Genomic DNA, 22266 nt, shown 5'->3' on the forward strand with positions numbered 1-22266 from the left:
ACCCCTGGGGTATTTCCTTCCGTGTCTGCATCAAAACCTTTCAATGAAACAGTGGGCCACACCCTCTATTGTCTCGCCAGTTTACCCAATGAGCATAGTGTCTGTCCACATGGGTATATCATAGTTTTCACAAACGACCTTGTCCTCCCTCTGTTCAGCCCGTGGAGGACTTGCCTACTTGCATGCCTACTCAATAAAAATGACCTAACATCACCAACAATGTTCAAGGCCACATTGGCACTGTGAGCGATCTTTCCAGTATATCTCAGTGAGATAATGATCTGCAGGAAACCATCTGATGAGATAGCTCGCATGTGCCGCCATACTCATCGCGCTGCACTACATCATCACACAGAGGTGATGTTATGCAAAAACAAGAGGAGCTTTTCAGAGATTTGAAATAAATAAGAGCAATTATTCATTTTATCCTGATTGTTGTTTTTAAAAAATGCATATATCTCATTCATTTACTGCTACTAAATGCTTTGTGGTCATATGCAGGTGTTTATTTTCTTCCATGCTGAGGTCAGCTTCAGTTATGGATATGCGCAGAGGCGCCACAGAGTTCAGATCTCGGGGTGACAGATCTTATTGAGGGGCCTGTGCCAAAGGCATGCACGCAGTCTGAATTCTGAGTGCTGTTTTGGAAGGCTTGTTTCAGTCTTCCGCCGAGGGCTCAGACAGTAGAGTGAGAGCCACTCTGCGCCTTCTCCCTCCCCATCTCTCTTTGTAGTTCAATATTTGATGCTGCTCCTAAGTGATATTGTTTGTAGCTCCACACTGATGGAAAAAGAGATGTGGGCACTTGTACCTGGAACTAACTGTACCAGACTATTACAATGTTCTCTCCAACAACAACAAAAAAAGAAAACCCTGCAGGATTAAAGGTCTATTATTAAAATGAATGACATTCACTTTAACAGGAAAGTTGTTATTCTTGGGCAAAAATTGATTGCTGAAAAAAAACATCTACTGTATTTCTCAAGGAGCATGTGAATCGATAAGAGTTTGGTGGAAACAGCTTATTGTAAAAGGCTGTAGAGGGAAACAGATTTTACTCCATCGCCTTTAATTGCTCCATCCAGCTCTTATTGACTCTAAGTCCTAACGAAGGCCATGTGAAGAGGGCTGGGAAAACAGCTGACAACTTTTCTCCACCTTCCCAGTGCACCGAATGTTCATGAACTAAGCACAAAGCTGGCAAGTTGAGACAACTGGGACACGATACTTCATCTCCTTCCCTGCTCAGTATCTGCAGAGTGAAAGACCGTCCAGAATTCTCACAAACATGGAGCTGGAGGACAACGGTAACGGGAAAAGCCAGACCACTCATTCTGGGCCTCAACCTGTCTCACAGGGAGGAGTAACACAAAGCTGGAACTAAAAGCAGTTCATAAGAGGAGAGAGAGGATTTGGGACAATGGGGAAAACAATGCAGAAATGGTCACAGAGGGTTTCCAGGGAGAATACATCCACAGAAGAGAATGAGATATTTGAAGGAGTCTGCAGGGATGAACAGTACAGAGTTGACATACAGCACAGCGGCGCTTGGGAAATGTATACATAAGGGACACGTCGGGCAAGAGAATTGCCTCCAGGCTGTTGGAATGAGAACAAACAGTTTTTTTGAGGGAGGGGAGGGGGGGATACAGAAATTAGAGGAGTAACTCACCAGAGTCAGCAAATTCTGAGGGGACAGTAGAAGAAAGAGAGATAGGAAGACAGAAACAGAGAAAAGATAAATCCAGGTGATATTCAGTCTGATAGGGTACATTTAAGCATTGATAGGTATTATTTCAAGATGAGAAATGTGTGTTAAATGTGAAAATAAAAGAGTGAATAGCCCATTTTATTATGCTTGCAAATTAATTAAAGTATTTACACTTTGAAGAGTAATATGACATTTTGGTAAATACAATTATTTGTATTCTTGCAGAGAGTTAGATTACAAGACTGATACCACGGTCATGTCTGAAGTTTAAGTAAGGAAACAGGTTATTAGCTTAGCACAAACATTATAAACAGGAGAAAAGAGGATAGATTTGGCTCTGTCAATTATGTTATATCACATTACAACACATTTGTTTAATTCTCACAACAACCAAAATAAAAGTGAAGTTGCTGTAGACAGCTGTAGACAGTTTTTAAGGTAAGATAAGATAAATGTGCCCTGGCCCTAAATTCATATTTAACAGATAAACATGAGAGTGGTATCAATCTTCTCATCTAACTCCTGGCAAGAAAGCAAATAATCATATTTCCCAAAATGTCAAACCATCACTTAAAGAGAGACACACATGCATGCCCACACACAAACAGACACACTCTCAGTCATGCACAATCATTAATCAGGGCCATGTTTGCAATTACTAAACCTACTTGCACTGCATTAAATTCACCACAGCCTGTGGTAGCACTAGGTGAAGAGACAACATAGCAGGATAACACTCTAATTACAGCTGGCCATTAAAAGCACATTTAAGTTTGTTTGTTTGGCCACAATAGAGACACACACAGACAGACACACACAGACACACAGACACACACACAGACACACACAGACACACACGGACACACACACAAGCCACTAACTAACCATTTCCCAGCACTAGCAAAACAACCTCAGACTCCGCCTCGGCTCAGAAGCCCACACGACTTTATTTTGAGAAATGTCTATGAAAAATGTATGGATGGAGTCCTGCCAGCTCCTGCGTGGCCCCGCTGAGCTACACTTAAAGCCTAAGAGCACGCAAGGACAAGCTGCACAGCCTCCGTCTTTGATGCATGCACCTGTTCATCTCTCTCCATGCTGCGAGCTCACCAACAAAGTGCTCCTTTGCATTAATGATATCACTAAATGTGCACAGAACACAGTGGCTCATCTCTGGATCGGGTCGACCTTTACTGGACCCTCACGGTAATGCAATCAATGCAATTATTTAACACTTTAAACGAATAAGGCGTTGTTACATGTTCGCTGGAGCAGGTGAAAACTTTCCAATGTGCTAAATGGAAATTTCAAAATAATCTATTCAAATCAAACTGAAGCCCGGAGTGTTGCTTTTGTTCCCTGCTGTAATTAATTCCATCCTCATGTCATGTCACACTGTAGTTATTGTTTCGGTGAATTAATTTACAGTCAGTTATTCGCCAAAAGACTCATCAGTCAAATCTGGTAAGATAATGTCCTCATATTTCTACTGTATTCATACTGAAGCAGAATTCGACCGTTTTAAATCCGCTTATAAGAAACAACATATTTATTAACACATAGAAACTTAATTTGGACATGAATTATTAGATGCACTGTGGCGACTAAGGCCAGAACACAAACAAAAATCGCACGGCCTCAGTCTTTTGCATAATCCAGTCTATTTATTTTTATGACATCAACCAGGCACTAAATATTTCAGCCTACCATTATGAGTGCATGTTAGATGTCCCTTAGAAAACCAGATGACAAATGGCTTCACATGGAGCAGCAGGGTGGAGTATGTATAACCCTCTGTTGTACATTTACAACCAGCCATCCTGACTTCCATCTCCCCAGCAGGCTATGATTTACATTTTAATCACAGGGATGGAAAGACGAATATACTCAGACGGGACGCCTTGGATTCAGTGCACAACAATGAGTTGATGCATGTTAATGGACACTTTAAGGCCTGTCTCGGCACAGCTTATTAATCTTTCCTGAGCTGACTCATTCTAGGTTTGGCTTTCAAGGAATGTAAAGTCATTTCAGAGAAAGCCGTCTGAAATGCCGGCTCATGTCTGCTGATGCAATCACATCTAACCATTGTTTTAAGCTTATAAATGGCTTTTGGACCTTGTCCTATGTGGTATTTTGCCGCCTTATAATATTGATACTGTTGCTTTCAGTCAAACAGCATACACTGAAGATGCATTTCTGCAAATGCAAACTAAAGGAAAAAGGGGGGTAAAAATGACATCATCCCGTAAGCTGGCATTAGTATTCAACATTAATATTCATTTTTAAGGATTAGGATTCATCACATCATGAGATGTTCCTTCCACATCCAATTCAAAGACCTTTCACCAAAGCTAAAAAAGAGGACACTCTAATGACAAATTCTTCAAAACCTCCCTAAATCCCTGTTGCCAATTTTGTGCCCATTAAAGTGAATTTTTCCTTTTCCTTCTTCTTTTTCAGGGATGGCTGAGAATGGGATGACACTGCACCTCCCCTGGCGTATAAACATATTCATCCCCTGCGCCGAGCACTGACACTGCCGTTTTACATTTCCTTTAGCTAAGCTAATAGGCCTTCATCTTGGATTAAAGGAAAATGATCTTCCACCTCAGCAGTGCTCTGACACAGCACTGAGCTTGTCTTGTATGGACCAGTTTCAAAAATGGATCAATTCAGTCTAGGCATACAGCATACAGGCTAAATAAGCATTTCTAAATGTTGTTGGTGGAGACTGGATTTTAAGGAGTACCTGAAAACAGGACTTAGGTCATTTCAAGTGAGAAAGGCAGAAAAGATGACAAGTTCTAGGTAAGATCAACCTGAAAACAGAAACAGTAAGAACATCTGTACTTGAGGAGTTGTGTTTTCTGTGTGACTGTCTTACCTTCACTCAAAGGGTCTAACGTATGAATCATCAGTTGGAAAATGCTGTTTCTCATCAAGCTGTTGTGCAGGGAGGCGGAACTGCCCCCCCTCTGCAGCCGAGGTCTTGCCTGTGAGAGAAGAAACAAGGTGTGACTCAAACATCCTGCTGCCTGCGATGGGACTGTTTAAATACGGCATGCTTTCTCCTCGCCAAAGTCCAGTAACTACTTTTTATTTTTGTCATAATCCATCAGGCTTTCAACTGTAAGCACTTCTCAAAAGCTATTTCTTATCTAAGCTTATTTAACAAAGTGCAGGAAACCATGCTGCTTTGTAAGCTTATTTCATTTTACATTATATAGAATGATCTTTTTTAGATACTTGTGCTTGATCCTTGTGCATTTACAACATTTTAAGCCATAGAGAGAAGGATTCATGTTACTGCAACATTTGTTCATGCATCTACGTTGCTCCACAACCTTCAGTTATGCTACTGGTTGGAACATGATTCCCTAATCCTCTTTTGCATAAAACCCCTAAGCGGAACCTGCAACCCAATAAAACTATCACAAAGTAGCCCGGCTTCTTAAAAATATAAGCCCCGTGTGTTGAGACAGGCATTCACAGTCAAAGTGGCATTTGAGTTCTTTTTCAAAAATCACCCTCGCCAAGGTCATTCCAGCAGTTAAAGCTGAACTTGAGAACTGTGGGAAATCAGGCACCGTAGCAGGCGGCAGCTGCTTGGAGTGTGTCCGCCTTTGGCTGCCCACAGGTGATGCATGGGCACAGGAGGTGTCAGGTGCTAATTCACAGGCCCATATGGGTGAGAGCGGGAGACAAGGGAGACATGTAGACTGGCAGGGCTTGTGTAAGGTCTTGAAGACGTGGCTTCTCAGTGTGACCCTGAAGACTCTCCTTCTGCTGCTCTGTGTTATTTGCTTCCTTTATAATCTGGATAAAAACTGAACACTCTTTTGTACTTTTTGGAAGTATAGAAGCCTTAGAATTCAATGCACATGCTGCTTCCTTGATTGTCTTTTGCATGCTGTGTACAAAATGTAAGTGTTGCCAAGAGAAAAAAAAAAAGGCTTCAGAAAACAGACGGAGCTACTCTCTGCACACAGGGAGGCTGAAGGTTAGAGATAACAGTGTCCATGTCTTGTTCACAGTATGGAGGGAGAAACACAAGTTACGCTACTACATCTACACAGAAACAGGGACAAACACTGAAGTAGACGGGAAGAGTGTCAATCAGACAGGACCTACCGACAACTTGCCGTCATCCTCTGGCGCCCCAGGACTTGCCTTCTCATCCAACACAAAGAGAAGAAGAAGTAAAAGGGGGAAGAGGGAGAGAAAGAGAAAACAGGACATAGATGTGAAGCATGCCGCACACAACCACACAGACAAGATGAAGAAATGATAAAGAGAGACATTACGACACAGTTACAGTGATGGCGATGACTGACTGTGATGTAAGTGGACAAGACTTGAGGGACGGATTCCTCCCCACTGCTGTGCCTGCCTACTGTGTCAATCGCAAGCTGAGCAAGATTAGACTGTGTCTACTTGAATTTCCTGGAAATTCATTCAAAAATGTCATTTCAATTTCACTCATTTGACTCAAGGATGTCGACTCAGGTCAGGATTCCTGACATGTCATAGCTACACACTGTGAAGTAGAGTGATGGTGAAGAGGCATAAAAAAAGGATAAAACTTTTCAAATAAAAATACAACTTTCACAATCATTGTGAAAAAAAAATGGAAAATGGCATTCAATAGACTGACATTTTGTGAAATCTAGTTATTCACAGGCCAAGAGAATAGGCTATTGATACTGACAGAAATCCCAACTCTGCATGTTCCATTTATTTAAACTGTACAAAGTGAAGTGCCAAGGGGTGCCCATAAAATAAGAACTTGGACTGTTACATGTTGTCATTTGTATGGATTACACAAACAAGTCGTGATGTGTTTATTGGTGAGCTTATCAGCTACTGGCTCAGGCTCATATTTACTGTCATGACATGAACACGAGTATTTCCTGAAATATCAGTGATTTATCGTAACCTGAGGAGTGTTAAAACCCTAAGGCTTTGCCTCGCTGTTTTAATGCTGTTAGTTTTAATGTGATAATTTTGCCTCTGAGATTGGGTATGTGCCACATCGTGCCAAAGTCACTCCAGTCTTTTAACAATCCCTCAGTTCTCTGCCATCGTTCTCGGTGGGCCATGTGCGGTACTGTAACACAGTCTATTTTTGAAACAAAAGCCTTTCTGACTGAACTACGCTCACTTCATCTCCAAAAACGTGTGTTGCCTGCGTGTGAAATAACAGTCGCTTAAGGCCTCGGTTTGCAACTTCAAGGGAACTAACACAAAGCTTTTGTTCAGTTCTTAGCATATCGAGGCATTGTTTCACAGCCTACACAGGTTTCATACAGAAATGTGTAGAACCTGGAGGCACTGGTGTGCATGGATGAAGAGCACAATACCAAATGAAATGCAGAAAACGATTCCAGTTTGATCTTGTGAGTGTTTAAAAATGCAGGGCAAACATACAAATTTCAAGACAGCCCTCGGACTCGTCAAGCCAGTGATTCATCTGCCTGCTAAATGACGCTGCATTGCATTGACTATTAAATCGCTTGATAACTATGCATGAAGGAGGAGAGTGGTGTTAACTCCAGTTCACGAGGTGAAAGCTTATCTGGGTTTTCTTCTTAACAGATTTCTGGATTTAAAAAAAAAAAGAAAAGAAAATTAAATTGTGTTGGCCTCCTTTTGTTGATTATATCAAAATTAAAATTCATCTTTGCTTTTATTTGGGAGCTGATTTCGTTTTGAGAAAAACCCACCAATGCAATCACTGTGAATGTCAGTACCCACTGTGTCCCACTGTTTCAGTTTAACAGCTCATAATTTACCATCTACAAGGTTATGTCTCTGCACAGCTACACAATAATTACTGAAATGCTGGAGCTGAAATTAAACATTTGCCAAAATATTGAACAGAAGTTCAGCTAATCCTGAGATTTTCCACACAGCTATTCAACTATAACCTCATTTTTTTTCCCCTTTTTCATATCTTCAGGGTAATTCCCTGCACACTTGAGGTATAATTATTCTATTTCATTCCCTATCACCATCCTCAAAGGCAAGTCAGTTGGGTTAGGGGAGAGCAGGTGAATGTGCCAGATAGAGATTACGCCGCGGGTCGATCATTAAGCCAGAGTTAAATATTATGACTAATAATCACATAGGGAGATTAGTATGTTCTCTGGAGTTTGTGTGTTCGCTAATACCAGCAGCTCTGCCTTGCAGTTCTTACATAATGTCACATCAGGATCATTCTTGGAAACGGATCAGCTGAGGGAGATAAATGTTCTTCTGCAGCCGCATGGATGTAACGACGTGTTACGGAGAATTATCGACCAAGAGTGTGACATCATGCAAAAACACTTCCGCTTTCCCCGCTCAAATTGCCCACAGCTTAAAGGGGGCAGGTGGTGGTGGGGGCTTTTGGAGGAATCTGGAGCACGCTGGCGAAACGCTGAAAGCAGAGCTGGAAGTCCTGACTTTCGAACATCAGCGGCAGATTAGAAATCTTCTCATATGCAATCTGAGCGCACAAAAGGAGTCTATTTCTGGGGGAATTTGATTTGCATTTCCTTTTATGCTTCGACATCCAAGTGAAATTACTAAGGAGAATAATAGCTTCTTTTTTCCACACTTTCTAGTTTGCCAATGGTGGAGTTTGATTAAATCCATCATAGCTGTGCTTGATCCTTCAAATCCTTAATTTACTCCTTAATATACCCTAGATATATTATAAAATATGGTAACAGCAATCGGCATTACATTTTACAAATCTAATGAGCCACTTTCCACATCACTTACACCTAATTTCTTTTTCAGAACTACTTGGCTTCCTAAGTTTGCAGGGAGACAAATTTCAGAATCCAAATGTTCCCAATCAGAGCGTACAACATCCTGTAATTTCCATAGCATCAAATTAAGCCTCAAAACTATCATCGCATTCATGTTTTGGGATTCTTGCACGTAATGCACAGCTGTAGCCGTTCCCCCCTTCTTCCAACATTTACAACAGAAAGGCTAAATTTGAATCAATCATATTTTTTAAGACGTGAAATATCAAACAGTGAATCAAATTACAATTTCATCCACTGTGAATGACAAACAGGCCCAAACAGAGGCTTTACAATGTATTTCCATGGTTGTCACAAGGTCATGTGAAGAAGATTAAAGCGCACAGGCCACGAATGAAGTCAAATATACAAGGTCGGTGGAACAAAAGCTCCATTACAGAAGATCTGACATTACTTGGATGATAAATCCTGAGGTGTTAAAACTATAGTAAATGTGGCTGTACTACACATACAGCATGTGTCTGCCTGTGTATGTAAAGATCTGTGAAAACCAGACTGCCTTGCTTGTTAAGCAAACTTGAAAAGTGAAATCTTGCACAGCTCCAGGCGTTTGCCTACACATGCTTACCGTAGGCAGCCTGTCTGTCAGAGCATGACAGAACACCCTTCGAGATTTGTCCATCTAGATTCATCGTGTTAGAGCTAAACTGTTGAGCAGCACGACTGAGCAACATCTCTCTCTCTCTCTCTCTCTCTCCCGTTTTGCCTGGAGACGATAATGATGATCTTCAAGGAAAGGAGGGAAAAGATGCACAACAAGTCAAGAAGCCATCCACTTGCTAATTAGTAACCCCTTCATTTTTCTAACAAGCAGAACTAATTACAGGAGCTGCCACGACACTGATTTCCCACAAGGCACTGCTCATCAGGACTAAGCCAAAATTGCTTCCTCTTACCCCCCCCTCCAATGAACCAATCAGACTCAAGCTTTTGGGAGACAAATACGGGAACAAAAACTGCTGTGTCATTTTTGGAAGTAAATGTAAAACCGAGTTTGAACTGGCGCCCAGTACTTTTTGTCATTTCCCCATTTCAGTACTACATGTGTTTGCAGTGTATTGTATTACAGTGGATAAGTGTTAGTGAATTTAGACTCTGCATGTACAAAAGAAATATTTTAGCTGAGTAATATACAAGAGGTGGAATAATGACCTGCTGCAAGCCTGATCAAATATGAACCCTGTCATTCCTGTCGGATCAGAGCAGGTTTTGATCTGCAGATGCAATAAACAATAAAAGACTGAGCCGGGGTCTTTGTTTTTGAGATTGTAGACAACGACGAACAAAAGTTCCCACCAGAGGTCTGAATTTATATTCTGCAGCGTGTCCACTGTGATCTCTGCCCCAGATTTTTTTTTTTAGCTGCCCTCTCCTGTTTATCTGCATGCCCCGAGAGTTTTTCATGAAGTTATGTGTTGTCATTGGTTTAGGTTTAGATGTATCAGCATTGGTCCTATTGTGTTGTCAGTTCCTGATGCTGAAAGACTTTGATTTTACAGAGACAGGGGGTTTCTAAACAGTGGCAACCACGCCAGACTCAATTGTTGACAGTGGTCCAAATCTAGTTGCCCTGAGGCAATTGGGCAGCCCCGTTTTTTTTCCAGCTATTGGTTATAGGGATAACATGTCTACCCTGTAGCATCCAAAGTACTTTCCAGCTTTCTCAGTATTGTTGTAGCAGCCCTGTTTAGTCTGCCAACCACCGATGACATTTTCTTACATACATCAATGAACAGCAGAAAAACTAAGAGTTTGATTTTCCTCTCTCTCTCTCAGTATTACTCTAAGCAGCACGACTACTCAGTATTAATGTGTTTTGCACAGGAGAAATTAAGATAAGATAAGATAATAAGATAATTGAAAGAAATTCCACTTCTATATGCACAGACAGTTTCAGAAATACTAGAGTCAGTTCCAGGCTGGGACAACACCATCAGAGCCACCAGAAGCTGAAAGGTAGAAGCATCTGGGTGTATTTGTGTTCCAGTTGCCCACCAATGTAAACTGAAAGCAAGATACAGTAGTGTTGCATTAAGTTTGCCTTGAGTCTTATGAATAGAAACTGATCCATAACATGAGATGGAGTTATGACTAGGTAAGCATGCTTGCTGCCTAACCTGGGCTTGTTTTGACAGTTCCCAAACCTAATATGTAATGGATTCTGGTAAACAGATGCTGTCTGTCAATATAAAAGGAACTAGGAAGTTTATACTATTTATTTATATATATATTTTAATGGACTCCCAGCTCTGACTTGATGCAGGGTTTAAGTGTTTTCCAGTAAACAGGCCTACTTATCTGTCTTTGAATGCTTTTAAAAATCTATTGACCATCACAAATTCACACACTTTTTCAGCGGTGGATTAATACACCTTTGGCACTGCAGTGGAAACTGTGGCAGAAGTGTATGTGGGACTGACTCAACACAAACTGTGTTCATATTCACTGTAATGAAGGAACACCAGTGCAATAGTGTGACTCACTGATGTGTTTCAATAGTTTTTGGAGTGGAGCACTATGGCACAGAGGAATAAACTATACCAGGCATTGGCAACACAGACAATACTAGTTAGTGTGATTCATTAATTGCAGGCTTTAGTTGTGGGATTTGTTAACAATAAGAAAAATACAGAAAATCTTATGCTTTAGTTTAGTTTGAATTCAGTATTGCTGTTAAATCCCACGTAAATATCAATAAGCAAAGCCCAAATCACCAGGAGATGCTGCTTTGAGGTCTTTTTCTCCATCCTTTGGTGCCTCATCCACATAATTGTGATCAATGACTTTGCTTTGTTGCATTGTCAGCAGACAGTGGCTTCCTATCTGAGGCAAAGAGCACCCGCAGAAGATCCATATCAAGGAGAGGAGCTGGAGGTGGAAGGGTGCAGAGGCTAGTCAGCTTGGCCTGTTCCATTCAGGATGGACGGGGTAATATGCTGATAGAGCCCTTTCAGGTCACCTTGGTGGGCCTGAGTGGGGATGGGGTTGGGTCGAGGGGCAGCCTCATGAATCATTTGTCCGTCAGTGATGGACATAACAAGTGCTAACCTGCTTAGATGAGAAGAGAGGGGGAGAGGCTTTCAGCAGATTCACTATGCTCCAGAGTGTTTTCTAATTAGCTCATTAGAGACTGTCTGATTGCAATCACTTCCAGTTTAAGAGTTTACTCTCTTAAATTTGGTTTAAAATTCTCTGTGGTTATCTTCGTGATGTCGGCTCCGTCTGCAGCTGTGAGATCTATACACCAGATGATGCGCAGACATCATCGCCCTGGATTTCACAAATTACGGGTATTACACGAACCACAACTCTCACAGCTGATGTAATGTTCAGCTGCTGCAGCTTAGCGAGGCTGATGTTGAGGGTCAAAAATCTCCCCAAGGAAGGAGTTAAGTACGTAAGGCCCGTCAGTCCTCAGCCTCATCCAACCATATGCACTGCGTCCATCTGGCCGGGCTGTTTGTCATTTCATACACCCATGAGATAGGGATCTTGGTGCCCTTCACATGATGCTTTTACAGTGCAGTTACATTAGCTAATTCGACCCCGCTTTCAAAAATAGCCTGTGATCGATAAGGCTTTCAGTTTCTTGCAAGCCTCAGTGTTTCACCTTCAGGCTCTCCCTGAGAAAAAACACACAAAAACACACACTCTCATTTCCAGTTTTCAAGAATTTCTTTGCATCAGGGGCCAGCCTGGCCAAATCTGGATATATACGGATGCCTTGACCTTCATAACAGCTTCGGATTTAAATAAATGAGGGGAATATGTGTGAAAATAATCACATCATTCAATCCAAAGATTATAGTGAAATAAAAAGTATACCTAGCACCATAAGACCACATCAACTCATATCACATCTGATGATCTAAAACCACCCTCAGGTCCAAAGAATGGACAAATCAAATAGAAATGGCCTCCAATGAAGACAGCAGTTTAAGCTGGAGCCAGAGCTGCTCAGCCTGTCTAGGCCACATCAAAAAATGGTTTCATGACTGGGCCTTCTGAGATCCACTGCTCCGTGTGGGCCATAAAATGCGGCGGCTTTGAATGATCCACTGTCTCTGTTCCCCAGTGCTAGATTAAGCTACCCTCTTTGAACAACAGCCTGCGTAATCTATTTCAGGAAACCGCCCTCCACTTGCGGGATGACTTGAGCTTTGTCCCAGATCTCTCCTTTAACCCTTCCCCTAGTTTCACAGTAACCTCAAGTGTGGATATTATATTTAACAAGAACACAAAAGGAGAAGGGTCGAGGGAGAGGCTCAAAGAAAATAAATGCTTTGCAGTCACTCATATTTACAAGTGCTGAAGATCAGTGAGACTGAGGAGGTGCTGTCCATGGTGCTGCACCAAAGGCAAAGACAGGGTTCAATGGGACTGAAGCAGAAAACAAGCAACTCAGACAAAGTGAGGGATATCTTTGTGCAGAGATGAACTCGGAAGATATCAGTAGGCATGTGCACATTTCTTTTTGTTGTGTAAACATCTTTGAAGTGAACTCACAATGGATCCACTTTGCATGTATAATGATCTTTTGCAGGGCAAAAATAATAAGCATTGTTTTACTTCCTTCCCCAAAGCAGACCACACTGTGCTTTCGGTAATTATACAGCAACAGTAATAAGTGACAGGGTGACCTTCAAACCATTAACAACACCAAGGAGGCACTGAAGAGCCACTGTCCACTCTGATAAGAATGGAGGGGGAAGCCAAACAGTACAATAACCAATTGAGGACGACATAAAAAGCAGCCATCAGCACCTGTGATGCAAATGAGGACTTCATTTGTACAACTGTTTCCATTGAATGCAATTAAATTGCATTTGGACAAAAGAAGGGCGCCGGCGAGGTACAACAACACTGCCCAGAGAATTATTCTGCTCGCAGAATAATTGTAGACAATAGAAGAGAGACAGTGAAAGAAGCAAATCTGGCTCCATCCACCCTCCGCTCCAGATTTCTAAAACTCGACACTGTGTTTTGATTGGTCCATTACTTTATTCTGAACTATACCTTTATCTCTATTGACTGGTCTAACAGCCCAACAACAAGGTAAAACCTCTAAAACAGGAAAACTAATTACTGGCTCTACAGTAGCGCTCTGCCATCTCCCCCCTGCTAAGACAAGGAGCCACAGCTGGAACGGATGATAAAACTTGGACTCCTCATCGCCATGGTAAGATCAAAGTCGCAGGTTTTCTATTTTTAAATTATTGGACTCCAGCTCTGTTGTCACTGCCTGAGCCAAAGCAACAAAATGATTCAGTCTGTGTGTGTGTGTGTGTGTGTGTGTGTGTGTCTGTGTGTGTGTGGGCAGGTATATACTGTACATGTTTGCAAAGGTTTGTGCACATAACCTTTAAACACCACCACTGCCTGCACACATAAACAAAGACAGCTCAGCTTAGATTTTTTATGATTAAACTTTGATCATTTAGGCATCAAACCAGCATTAAACCTATTCTTCCTCTTCTGACATGTTAAACTATGCCTCTGTATTTGCTGTAGAAAGCTTCTACTTTGTTGTTTTGATCTACCCCACAGTAACCTTGGACCTGCATGAAACTCTCAAAAGCATTATCGACTTCTGCCTATTCTACATTCAGTTTAAACCAAGGACACTTCTACAACTTTTCTATTAAAAGGACACAAACATGAATACCCTCGCTGCTTTCACAGAAATGCACAGCACAGAACAGGACAAGGACACATACCACACAGATGATACTGCAAAAAAAGGGATTCAGTACTTTTACAGTAATTAAAAACGGGTATTTCAATGGGATTTTCCTACAAATTAGCTTGACAACTGTTTTTATCATCCATTCGGGCCTAAAGAAGAAATCCGAGACAGATGCAGTTTATAATTTATTAGAAGCATAGCAGTGCACATCTGGATTTTGAAGAAAATTAGCTTGACATCCGTCATAATGGAAGATAATCCCATGAACACGTCACCCACGACCAAAATAAACAGCTAGTGACAGAGTTCATGCAGTGCAGCCTGATGTTATAGTGAATGCGGTGGGAGTTCACTTGGATTGGACCGGATGAAAACGACAAACAGCACAACCAGAAGCACGCAAAAACTGGTTTTTATGTGCGAACGGAAGCATCGACGCTGCTGCTCAAATGTCCAAAGCCACGGGGAAGAAACACAAACAGTCTGCTCCCTGCACAGATCCTGCTTTGTAACCGATCTTTGAAGCGCATCCTGATGGAAGATCTCGCCTCCGTGACGCTATTTATAGGTTGGTAATGCATCAGAGGTCGCACCTTCCATCTCAGCAGAACCAACATCTGCCTCGATACACGCTGGCTTATCCAACACTGACGACAGCAGGCACATAATATCGTGGTTGGTTGAGGAATCTCAACACCAACCTGCAGATCCTCATTTCAACAACTATCTGAGACTTTTTTCTCGTTGGAATCACTTTGTGGAATGTTTTGCTAATCAGCCGTTTCATTTGCTCAATCTGCTACTGACATCACACTCATGAACAATTTAATGTAATGAGCTAGCACCATAAAACTTAGCCTTAATTATGCATAGTGTATTGTACTCTCCATTCTGGCATCTAGCAGTGAGGCTGCAGAACGCGACCAACTGAATACCCCTCCCCTCACCCCTCCCTTTCCAAGTATGTGGGAAACCTTCCGTTACTGTAAAAACGCAAAAGGCCCTCTCTAGAGCCAGTGTTTGACTTCTGTGTATTGGGCAGGCTCCGTCAAAGGAGGACCTGCTCTCTATGTAAATAAGAAGGGCTAAGTAAATGAAAACACAACGATTCTTAGTTTCAGACGATTATATGCTAATGAAAACCTAATGCTGAATATTATAGTCAATTTAAATGCCAATCTCCATCGATCCTCCTAAATCCTATACACTGGTCTTTTGAAATGACAGATTGACACAGACTTCATTGTCATTATTGACAAACACTAACTTTTTATGTGTCACGAAGATCATAACAAGTAGAGGTGGGGGGAGGGGGGCTTGTCACTTCTCTGGCTTTCATAAAGCCACAGTGCACAAAGTGCTGGCTAATCTGATCTGCCTGAGTCCTTATTTTCAAAAGCAGCCAGTCACTCCATCAACCAAACAATGAGAGGCCACAAGATAACAAGATAAGCCTGGGCTGGCCTGGTGAGGTGGTCCCAAGGAGGGGGTGTGCAGCAGGTGATGAAAGACCATTCTAATGCCATGTACAGCCAGAGCAAGTCTGCACTGCAGGTCCTCATAAATCTGACTTTCTGACATGTCAGGTCTAAACTGACCTCCTTAAATGACACACAAGGTTTTGAAATGATAAAATCCCTCACAAAAGCTGTATGAATAAAAAGTGTAAAAAGACTGGAATGGAAAAATCATATATGTATTTTTTTTTTTTTACTGTGGAGTGTGGTTAATATACCAGCATTGACTTTGTACATAGAAAAAAAACACAAAAACAGAAAAGGGTTGGACAAATGATTGCTTCAGTGGGTCACCCTCAGCATGCAAAGCCAACTCTAGTACACACATACATCTGTTGCTTCGGCAGTGAAAAATGGTTGAAGCAGAGATTTTCATACTCCTCCATCTTGTGCTGCCATGATCGCTCAAGCCTGTGAAGAGTAAGTAGGAGCCTCTAGCTCTATTGTGACCTTGAACTGTGTCCCTACGGTCTGTACAGTGAGGATTTACTGAGTGTGTGGGTGTGAGATGTGTGCATTCAGATGAAGTGGAAAAGGCATCATGCATTGGGTGACCTTTTTCGGCCCCCTCCGGACATGCTGAGTGACCCAGTGTTCAGTAATCAGACCTTTGTGCATGGGCACGAGTCGACTATGTCCCATTAAGTCACCAAGCACACAACCAGACTAAGAAGCTTAACTGTAACAGAACGTGCAACAATTAAAAGGCGGCAACACAGTAAAGTGACGCCATCTTCGACCTACGAAGCTTTGCAGCTCACAGGGCTAAGATGTGTGACACTGCCACTGAATGCAGAGGGGGCTGACAAAATAACAGTAGAAAATTTACTTCAAGCAAACAACAAAAATAGTATGACCTGTAACCTCAAAAATTCCTAATAAACACTGGATATTTAAAGCTTGACAAAGGTGGTATTTGTTAGGGATTGTTGAATTATATCACACTGTAACGTGATAATGTTTTTTTCCCAGACAGACCACTAAACCAATAAAGATTCCCCTAAACTAGTATTTTCACTGTTATTTCTGGCTTGAAAGTGGGTTTACGGTGCCGATACCAAAAAGAACCTCAACATATTTTGATTTTAAAAACATTATGTAAATGACAGAAGGTAAAACACAGCCACATGCTGCAGAGTCAGAGTTAGGATGGCAGAGGTGGCAACTGAACTCACTGGGCTAAGGCCGAGTGCCCTTGTTTTAAGATTAACCAGCGGCTCAGTGCTCATTAGGTAAACAAAGGTATTAAGCCCCAATCAGACCAGAATTAATAGATAAATACTTCCTTCCAACATCTGTTTGGGTCAGAGACGAACAAATGAAATCACATCATGCACTACGATCAACTGGACTGGCACCTCTGCAGCAGGATTACATGATTCTATTATGTGAATCTGAGTTATTGAGCTACTGGGCCGGTTGTGTTGAATTTAAATATAACTCTGCAGTTTAAATAGTTATTACATCAGTTTAAGCTGCCTGTATTCTTATATTATCATTTTCATTTTCCCATCTTTCTGCTGACTGTTTTGGTTTATTTCTGCCCATAGAACCAACTGTACGCTACCTGCCCAGCACAAAAAGGCAGACCGACAAAGTTATTGAACAGCTGGTGAACATAGTGGAACATTTAGCAGCTAAGAGACACATATTTTGGTGGAGAGATTTAAGTATAATTGGTTTGGCAGGCGCATTAAGCAGCAACCAATGTTTTTCTCATTTGTCAGCATGGTATGGTTGCAAGTATGAGCAAGCACAGTTTCATCTTCTACCTCAGACTAACTCATTCATCAACTGGTAGCTAAGGTTGTCACATGGCCATCATCAGCAGGAACAATAATAATAGATTTCATGAGGATTTCAAAACTGCAGGTGCATTTCTGGAGTATGAAACCATCCACATTCTCCCACTCCCCAGGACTATATGTGGTCTTGAACTCTACTATCCTACTTTGTTGTGATCCCAGTCAAAGTGCACAGCTTTATGGAGCATTCACGGTTGCGTTAACTGGATTGAGAGATTATTGCAGATTACTTTTGAAGGCTGACTATTGAACTGCTGATAAAACAATGACTTTAAATAGACCTAGCATCCACTGCATAGAGCTGAGATCTGACAGTTCTGTTTGTGTTGTATTGATGATGTTACACCTCACCCCTGGGGTGAAAAAAAAAAAAAAAAAAAGAATCCCATGACACCTCTGATCAGTCAAATGATCGAAAAGCAAGCCCCGCTCTTACCATTTAACGCTCTGCCTGGGAGCTAAGGCATTATTTTCTAGAAAATAAGAGAAACAAAGCCATCTATTTTTATGTTACCGGCAGCAGAATAAACAAGTTACACAGAAGAAACTTTTTAAGGCAAAAAAAAGAAAAGGGAACACAGTACCAGCCGTTACGTAATGAGATGAAAGGCAGAGTTTGCAGACAGTACAACACTGACTGATGACTTCTAAATGTAGAGCATCACACTGCTGTCAATGTTACTCTCTGAATCTAATTTTACATGGTATTTATGGCATAAATTGTTGATGGCCTACTGCCAAGTTCCAACCCGGCCACCTACAAACACCACACCACCACTCCTCTTCTGCTGCTGACTGCCTGTACTTCTGTCAATGGCAGCAATGTAACACACAACAGGGACATCCCAATAGCCTAATGCATGAAGTAATCTCAGGGAAGCCCATTTTAATCAAGTGCTTAGCTCAAGGGCACAGCGTCAAATGACACCGTATTGTCCTTAAAACGCAATACTTCACACCTGACCAGTACAGTAGGGGGGGATTAAGGACACCTTGGTGCTCACTCATGACAGTGAACTGACTGACGTAGACAAAAGCTGCTCTCAGTTCTTCAAAACAGCCAAAGACTACAGCTGAAACAAAACAGTGCTGCCAGGCTTTCAACACGTTCTAAGAGAAGTGACTACATCACTAAAGTCCATGCTGGCCTTCACTGGATACCTGTGAGTTTTAGAACTAAGATTTCACTGCTTGATTTAAAAGGTCTACTCCACTTCTTATGAGCCTGATCACTACTTGAGATCCTCAGGCAGTCTCCACCTGTCACCTGACAAGGCCTTTACCATAGGGGCCACTCTAAGACAGTATCTAAGGCAGGAAAGCTGAGTATTCTGTTTTAAACCTCCTCTTAAAAATCACTTTTACATTAAGTTTTTTCTTGAGAAGGATATTTGTTCTAATTGTTTCAATTATCTTGTTTTAGATTGATGCTTTTGTTTCATTACTTGTATTCCTTGATTTTACTGTGAAGAACTTTGTAACTGCGTTTTGAAAGGTGCTCTATAAATATGCTTTTATCATTATTATTGTTACTATGGAAGTGGATACCAAAATGTTAAAATACAAATAAAACACACACACACACACACACACAATGCAGATTCTAGATTTTGTAGGACAATTTTATGAGTTAACTTGTCCTTGCCCTACCGTCTTATTCTCCACTGCTCATGTATGACACACACACACGCCTGCTAAATTGCCAATTAAATCTCAGAATAACACTTGTCTTGAAATACACATGTCCCCAAAGTGTCAAAGCTTGATTAGAAAAACGGTGTTTAGATGATTATATTCTAATAATATTTGTGCCTTTCTAGTTCCATTAACCCTGTAGACCCATACAAACTAAAAAGAGGTTAACTGACAGGCTGTACTTAGTAAAATAATAGCTTTGGACTAATTTTGTACACTGTTAATTCATTAATTTAATGTATTTTATGTTTTATATGTTTTCAAAGCAGGCGGCTGAGAGGTGCAGACATGGGATTGTTACCCACAACGCACGAAAGAGGTGCAGCTAAATCTGCTGTAAGCGATGTGGGAGATGAGACGTGATGGCTGTGTTTGATCGACTCATCTGTCTTGCACTATTTTTTCCCCCCATCAAAAGTTGTTTTCCTACACACACACACACACACACACACACACACACACACGTCTCTCTTGGCCAAAGTACCCAGAATCCATTGCACCTCAAGGTCACCTGAGTCGTCTCTGGCACTCAGCCTGTGTACCTCAGTGCTCACTCTTTTCTTGCACATTAGCCCTAAATCAAAATCATACAGCGCAAATAGGACAAACAGAAAAGAACTATTTTCATGCTTTTTAAATGAGGAGAGGTGTTAATTGTAGCATTTTGGTTCACACATGGTACATAGCAAATGGCGCTGCTGGCTTCCTCGAGAGTTTCTCCCAACATTGTGCAACCTGCCGTTTAAATATCCTTTATGTACTTAGAATAAATCCCGGTTTAATGAAAGCTTTACAATACAACTTTCTCAAAATTTCATTTCCATCTCATGTCACAAAGAAATCTAAATCCGTCCGGATAATCTCTACACCGGTATCAAATTGCACTGCAGTGTCTTTTGCCCTCAAGTGTCATTGAGGGGACGAATGTTACGTGAAGTAATGCAATGATTTCTACTGTTCGAGTGTTTGCTGCTTATGCTACTTAGCAAAAAGTAAAATACTGTGCTGCATGTGTGCACACAAAGAACCTCCTCTAAGAACAAATATGGAGGAAGAAATAAGACGATCACAATCAGCAATACGTGGTTCACCTCATCAAGCTGTATGTGGGTCATATGTTTAAGTAACAACTTATTTATATGGGAAATCTTTAAGAGGAGAAAAAATAGCTCCTGAGATTTTCCAAGGGATTTGTTTGTCAGACCGGGACACAATTTGTAGAGCTTAACCCAGAATTACACATTTGACTCTGTTTTATTAATCCCACAGTGGAATACTGTATGCCAGCGCTGTGCAGTGTTGCTTCAACCATATTAATGAACAATGGTCAGTTTAGCTGTTGAAAATGAGCTAGAGTTTCTGTTATTTTCCTCATCCTGAAGTAACAAACATACATCACACAAGCCAGTCTCATAAACCATTTGTTTGGCATCAGCTGTTGCTTATTGAATGATCCAAGAGTGCAGGACCTATGTGAGCCATTGATTTTATTTTCCACTAACAAACTGGTTTCATTTTCATCTTTGACTCAGTGGAAGCACTTAACAAGGCAAGTCTGACGTCATTAGAGTAACCAACCAGCTGCATGATATTTGTGAGTGTATGTGCCAGTGCCCGAGGAGACAAAGGTCGTTTCTACCTGCCAAAACACATGTCTTGTCATTACAGCACAATGCCCACATAGACTGACATTTTATATAAAATGTACATACTTTAAGAGGAGATGGTGGGAGATGGGAGAAATAAATAAATAATAAGATTCAAGAGCCCAACTCACCTTGGGTTGTACAGCTACTTCTACCACTTGATTCTTGTTCATGCAATCTTTGACGAAGCTCTCAACTTTGCTGTTGCACTTCATGAAGATCACGTAGGCGGCATAGGCTGAGAGCAGTACGATACTTTCCCACACGGAGATTAAGTTATCCAGGAAGAAGATGATGAGCATGATCAGATCCAGGATGTAGAAGGAGACGTCGCGGAAGAGTGGCCACCATGTTAAGTTAAGGATCTCCTTGGAGAAGATGGCGCACATCCCAATGACGAAGAGAATATTGAAGACGGCCGAGCCCACGATGGTCCCGATGCCCACGTTGCTGTGTGAGATGAAGACACCGATGATGGAGGTGAAGAGCTCCGGAGCTGAGCCGCCTGCCGCCATGAAGGTGGCCCCTGCTACATCATCCGAAATGGTCAGCTTCTCTGTGATGACTGTGAGCGCCGGGACGAAAAACTCGTCACACACTATGGCTAAGGCAATGAACATGTAGATCATGCCAAACATGTGGAGGGCCACTGCTCCTTGGCGCCTCTCCTCAAGGCTGAAAAGGTCTGGTGGGTACTCCCCCTGGCTCTCGTTTCTGTCTGCTGCAGATTTCATGGCTATTGGCATGTCAGCTGAGACATTGGGGTCCCTCTGGTTTTGGGTGAAAAGCAGAGTCCTGTGTGGGGCCGACTGGTGGAGACTCTTCTGGGGGAGCACTGGCTCACTGAGACCACCTGAGCTCCAGGTCAAGGCACTGAAGGAGACAGCACTTACGGCCACCAGGCTGAAGATGAAACCTAAGATTCGCACGGGCCTCAGCTTTTTCCGCAGACACCGGTGGCCCTGCCACTTACAGGCAGGACCCAATATGGGTCGCCGCTCTAGCGTATCCATGCAGGGTTGATCTGAACCCATGTCTATGCCGCTCGTGATGTCCTCACTCTCAATGGCTAAGTGGGAAGAGGGGAGCAGGTTTTACTGCAGACAATGCATGGTGTTGTCCACAGTTTCAAATGAGTTGAAAAGATTGTAGATGCTTTCCAGGGTCTGGTTTGCCAAATGGTGTCTTCATATTAGCCTCTGCTGGCAAATGTCAAAAGAGTGAAGACAAATATTATTATGGAGCCAGGAAATAAAATCAACAATCTAAAACTAACAACAAAAAACAATCGAATTTAAACCTGTTTCGGATGTTGAGTACACAATGTTAATTTTAAAAGTAAAACCAGCTACTCTGAAAAGTTAAATGAGACAAAATCAATTGATTCT

The 22266-nt window shown here is 41.8% G+C and overlaps 1 protein-coding gene across 1 annotated transcript in view; it reads right to left on the reverse strand.

Annotated features, from left to right (window-relative positions):
- The window catches only part of LOC121177031 (sodium/potassium/calcium exchanger 2-like), a 36950-nt gene extending 15038 nt beyond the window's left edge, over positions 1–21912 (reverse strand). The window contains exons 1-4 of the mRNA XM_041031217.1: positions 21010–21912; positions 5846–5887; positions 4599–4707; positions 1673–1687 (exon numbers count right to left, since the gene is read on the reverse strand). Coding sequence (XP_040887151.1) covers positions 1673–1687; positions 4599–4707; positions 5846–5887; positions 21010–21912 — 1069 coding nt within the window. The remainder of the gene's footprint in view (positions 1–1672; positions 1688–4598; positions 4708–5845; positions 5888–21009) is intronic.
- Between the last annotated feature and the right edge of the window lie 354 nt (positions 21913–22266).

The sequence above is a fragment of the Toxotes jaculatrix genome, chromosome 23 (assembly GCF_017976425.1).
Source record: "Toxotes jaculatrix isolate fToxJac2 chromosome 23, fToxJac2.pri, whole genome shotgun sequence".
NCBI classification, from domain to species: domain Eukaryota; kingdom Metazoa; phylum Chordata; class Actinopteri; family Toxotidae; genus Toxotes; species Toxotes jaculatrix.